This window comes from Sebastes fasciatus, chromosome 22, assembly GCF_043250625.1.
Source record: "Sebastes fasciatus isolate fSebFas1 chromosome 22, fSebFas1.pri, whole genome shotgun sequence".
NCBI classification, from domain to species: Eukaryota; Metazoa; Chordata; class Actinopteri; order Perciformes; family Sebastidae; genus Sebastes; species Sebastes fasciatus.
The window spans coordinates 26118239-26123238 of record NC_133816.1 but is presented as its reverse complement, the minus strand read 5'-3'; the positions used below and the strand labels follow the sequence as shown (position 1 = coordinate 26123238).

The window sequence follows — 5000 nt, the reverse complement described above, 5'->3', positions numbered from 1 at the left end:
CAGGACAGGACAGGACAGGACAGGACAGGACAGGATGAGACGGGACAGGACAGGACAGGACGGGACAGGACAGGACAAAACAGGACAGGACGGGACGGGACGGGACAGGACAAAACAGGACAGGACAGGACAAAACAGGACAGGACAGGACGGGACAGGACGAGACAGGACAGGACAGGACAGGACAGGACAAAACAGGACAGGACAGGACAGGATGAGACGGGACAGGACAGGACAGGACAGGACGGGACAGGACAGGACAGGACAGGATGAGACGGGACAGGACAGGACGGGACAGGACAGGACGGGACAAAACAGGACAGGACAGGACAGGATGAGACGGGACAGGACAGGACAGGACAGGACAGGACGGGACAGGACAGGACGGGACAGGACAGGACAGGACAGGACAGGACAGGACAGGATGAGACGGGACAGGACGGGACAGGACAGGACGGGACAGGACAGGACGGGACAAAACAGGACAGGACAGGACGGGACGGGACAGGACAGGACAGGACAGGACGGGACAGGACAGGACAAAACAGGACAGGACGGGACGGGACGGGACGGGACAGGACAAAACAGGACAGGACAGGACAGGATGAGACGGGACAGGACGGGACGGGACAGGACAAAACAGGACAGGACAGGACAGGATGAGACGGGACGGGACAGGACAAAACAGGACAGGACAGGACAGGATGAGACGGGACAGGACAGGACGGGACAGGACAAAACAGGACAGGACAGGACAGGACAGGACAGGACAGGACAGGATGAGACGGGACAGGACGGGACGGGACGGGACGGGACGGGACGGGACGGGACGGGACGGGACGGGACGGGACAAAACAAAACAGGGCAGGACGAGACAAACAAATAAGAAAAGACAGGATGAGACAGGACAGGATAAATAACAAAAGACATAACGGGACAGGAAGATACTACTGGTCTACTGGTCTACTGGTCTACTGGTCTAGTGGTCTAGTGGTCTACTGGTCTACTGGTCTACTGGTCTAGTGGTCTACTGGTCTACTGGTCTACTGGTCTACTGGTCTAGTGGTCTAGTGGTCTACTGGTCTACTGGTCTACTGGTCTAGTGGTCTACTGGTCTACTGGTCTAGTGGTCTACTGGTCTACTGGTCTACTGGTCTACTGGTCTAGTGGTCTAGTGGTCTAGTGGTCTTTGCCGTCTCCAGGTGAAGACCTGTATGACATCACCCTGGCGGACGGGGTCTGCAGACTTCGTGTGACTCTGGATCCGGGTCTGAACCGGCTGGTGGAGCGGAACGTCCTGCGACCCGGATCGGTTCTACGGAACGCCGCCTTCGTCCCCGCCATGAGCGCCCAGCTCCCAGAATGCCCCGGGGCCTCTGGAGACAGAGACAGGTGAGCGAGGACAGACGGGTAGACGGGTGGACGGGTGGACGGGTGGACTGGTGGACGGGTGGACGGGTAGACGGGTGGACGGGTGGACGGGTGGACGGGTGGACGGGTGGACGGGTGGACGGGTAGACGGGTGGACGGGTGGACGGGTGGACGGGTAGACGGGTGGACGGGTAGACGGGTGGACGGGTGGACGGGTGGACGGGTGGACGGGTAGACGGGTGGACGGGTAGACGGGTGGACGGGTGGACGGGTGGACAGGTAGACGGGTAGACGGCGGCGCTGTGATGTCATCAGTCAGCTGATCATGTCTGGCGCTGTGATGTCATCAGTCAGCTGATCATGTCTGGTGCTGTGATGTCATCAGTCAGCTGATCATGTCTTTGCTCCTGCAGCTACAGACTGGTGAGGGCGGAGGTCACCGAGGACGAGGATCCAGACCGCAGGGTCCAGGTGGACCGGGACTCTCTGCCCTGGTTCGGACCGGCAGAACCGGCAGGTGAGAGGACGCTCCTGTCCCTCTGGTCTCAGAGCTCTGATCCAACAACGCTTCTGATTGGCTGATTGATCCCACAGGGCCTCTGGTTCCTCTGAGAGCCAATAGGAGCGTGTTCCTCCCTCTGTGGAACAACGTGGACTACAGCGGGACGGCGTGGACGGAGGCTCCACCCCCAGAGGAGGAGGAGGAGGAGGAGGAGGAGGAGGAAGGTAGACGTGCTGTCAATGTTTACGTTTCAATATTAACAGACGATAGTAGCTCTGGATATCCAGCTCAGCACAACGTTAAATTACTGCTTTTTCTAATGGAGTCTGGTGGCGATGGAACGGCTTCAGTCAGAAGGGGCTGTCTGTCTTCAAAGCCACCAGACTCCATTCACAAAACCAGCGATTTAACCTCTCAGAACACCGGAGCTGCTGGTCTACCGCTGCATCCATCGGTTAGTTCGATGCAACTCCCCTGTTCTGAGAGGTAAAATGACTGTTTCTGTGAATGGAGTCTGGTGGCAAAACAGATTTTAGACTCCTAAAATATATATATAGTGTACGCTATATTTAGAATATTTTCACCGCTTCACCTCGCTGTCAGACGGCCCTTTGTGACGGGGAACTGAAGCCGTTATATCGCTCTTCTTCAAAGCCACCAGACTCCATTCATAAAAACAGTGATTTAACCTCTCAGAACAGAGTAAACATACAACCCCACTTCTTTCAGTTATTTACAAACTTAGCACAGCTAACGTTGACTGAGTTAGTGCTAGCGTTCACATTATTGATAACCTTATTGATTAGCTTACTGTGCTAGCCTACGTTAGCTTTCTGTGCTAACCTACGTCACTGCTCTCTGCTAACAGCTGAGTGGACGTTTCCATTTGAAAATAATGTACCGGACCGAAGACGGACCGGCCCTTTAAGCAGATTTAAAATGTCATTAATATTAAGTGAATGTTGAATTTTCATGGTGAGATAACTGTGTGTGTGTGTGTGTGTGTGTGTGTGTGTGTGTGTGTGTGTGTATGTGTTGACAGCGCGGCGTCCTGCTGTGACTGTGTCGGAGCTGCGTGACTCCTTCCTGATTGGTCGCCGGGGCGCCGTCAAGCATCAGCTGATCATACGCATCATCAATAAGTCCAAACTGATGTATTATGGGAGAAGAGACCGGAACTGTGAGTGTCCATATAAGGTCAGTGAACGCACTCACACACGCACACACACACACTCTATTAGATGAAGTAAAGGAGGACCTAAGATAGAGCCCTGTGGAACACCAGACTCTGCTATATTATTATTAATGTTTGTGTGTGTGTGTGTGTGTGTGTGTGTGTGTCTGTGTGTGTGTGTGTGTGTGTGTGTCTGTGTGTGTGTCCAGGCCGTGTTGGAGGTGTGTGACCGGACAGGAAGTGTGTGTGTGGTGTTGTGGAACAGTGTGTGTGTCAGCTGGTACCGCCGTCTGAAGCCTGGTGACATCATCAGCCTGAGACGCTACCGAGTCAAACAGCATTACCAGGCTGAGCTGGACGACATCGGTACGCACTCTTCTCACCATCTGATGGGGGGGGGGGTTCTCTACGTCCTGTTCAGGGGTCAGCGACCTTTATTACTATCAGAAGAATAAAATAATAAAAATCTGTCTGGAGCTGCAAAACATGTGATCATCATGATGAAGGTAACTCAGCTTATAGTCTCAGTATAGAGGATATCAGTCTAATGCAGGGAGGGCCAAAGAGACAATGCACGACGGAGTATTACGACCACATTGAGGGAAAACACATCTGAGATTTACACAATAAAGTCATAACTTTACGAGAAAAAAAGAAAATAACACGTAAAATGACTACTTTATAATATTATGACTTCATTCCTACCAGAGATGGTTCTATGAGGACAGAGTCCTCACTCTGATTGTGTTGTTGTGTCCAGAGATCAGCGTGAACAGCAGAAACCCCGCCGCTCGCCTCGCTGTTCTCCCAGAATCCTCTGTTTCACCTGAATATCTACCACCTGCACCGAGCTACAGCTTCTACAACAGGTACACACACACACACACAGACACACACACGCACACACTGATACACACACACACACCCTGACGGTCTCTGTCTGTCAGTAAGGAGCTCCTGGACCGTCCTCACGGCGTTGTGTGTGATGTCATCGGCCTGCTGACGTTCTCAGGACGACCGGAGCGAGTCAGGAGCGGTGAGGGTTGCCATGGTGACCAGGATCATACTGTTTACGGATGATGTAACGCGTTAGTCACCTGTCTGTGTGTTTTCATTGGTAGATGCCAGAGGGACGGAGCTTTTGGAGTATCGCTGGCTGCGATTGGAGGACGGGACGAGCGACCGACCAATCATGGTGAAGCTCTTCTCCACGTCTCAACCTGAGTCCCACCGCGAGCTCCACCCACGTGAGACGCACTCAAATACACGTGACCATGTCTCCTATTTGCAGGTGTGTCTCTGAGTGTCGTCTCTGTGTGTCTTCAGTGTCGGTGGTCGTTTGTAGCCGACTGAAGCTGATCAGAGCAGCCGATCGGACCGACGGCGGCTTCTACCTCACTACTACTACATACACACAGGTGTACTGCACAGGTAACACACCTACTGGATACAGAGCCCTGTTAGTGATGACGTCATGGTGAGGTCACGCTGTTAGCTGGAGGCTAACAAAAGGACAGACTGGAGGCTAACGCTAGCAGTGGGCTAACATTAGCTGGAGGCTAACACTAGCAGTGGGCTAACATTAGCTGGAGGCTAACACTAGCAGTGGGCTAACATTAGCTGGAGGCTAACCTAAGGAAAGACTGGAGGCTAACGCTAGCAGTGGGCTAACATTAGCTGGAGGCTAACGCTAGCAGTGGGCTAACATTAGCTGGAGGCTAACACTAGCAGTGGGCTAACATTAGCTGGAGGCTAACCAATGGAAAGACTGGAGGCTAACCAAAGGAAAGACTGGAGGCTAACGCTAGCAGTGGGCTAACATTAGCTGGAGGCTAACCAATGGAAAGACTGGAGGCTAACCAAAGGACAGACTGGAGGCTAACGCTAGCAGTGGGCTAACATTAACTGGAGGCTAACGCTAGCAGTGGGCTAACATTAGCTGGAGGCTAACCA

The 5000-nt window shown here is 53.2% G+C and overlaps 1 protein-coding gene across 1 annotated transcript in view; it reads left to right on the top strand.

Annotated features, from left to right (window-relative positions):
• Nucleotides 1–5000, top strand: part of LOC141760655 (RPA-related protein RADX) — a 17746-nt gene that overhangs the window by 6014 nt on the left and 6732 nt on the right. The window contains exons 3-11 of the mRNA XM_074623676.1: nucleotides 1203–1392; nucleotides 1785–1888; nucleotides 1966–2097; nucleotides 2916–3070; nucleotides 3257–3413; nucleotides 3808–3916; nucleotides 3995–4083; nucleotides 4169–4294; nucleotides 4374–4478. Coding sequence (XP_074479777.1) covers nucleotides 1203–1392; nucleotides 1785–1888; nucleotides 1966–2097; nucleotides 2916–3070; nucleotides 3257–3413; nucleotides 3808–3916; nucleotides 3995–4083; nucleotides 4169–4294; nucleotides 4374–4478 — 1167 coding nt within the window. The remainder of the gene's footprint in view (nucleotides 1–1202; nucleotides 1393–1784; nucleotides 1889–1965; nucleotides 2098–2915; nucleotides 3071–3256; nucleotides 3414–3807; nucleotides 3917–3994; nucleotides 4084–4168; nucleotides 4295–4373; nucleotides 4479–5000) is intronic.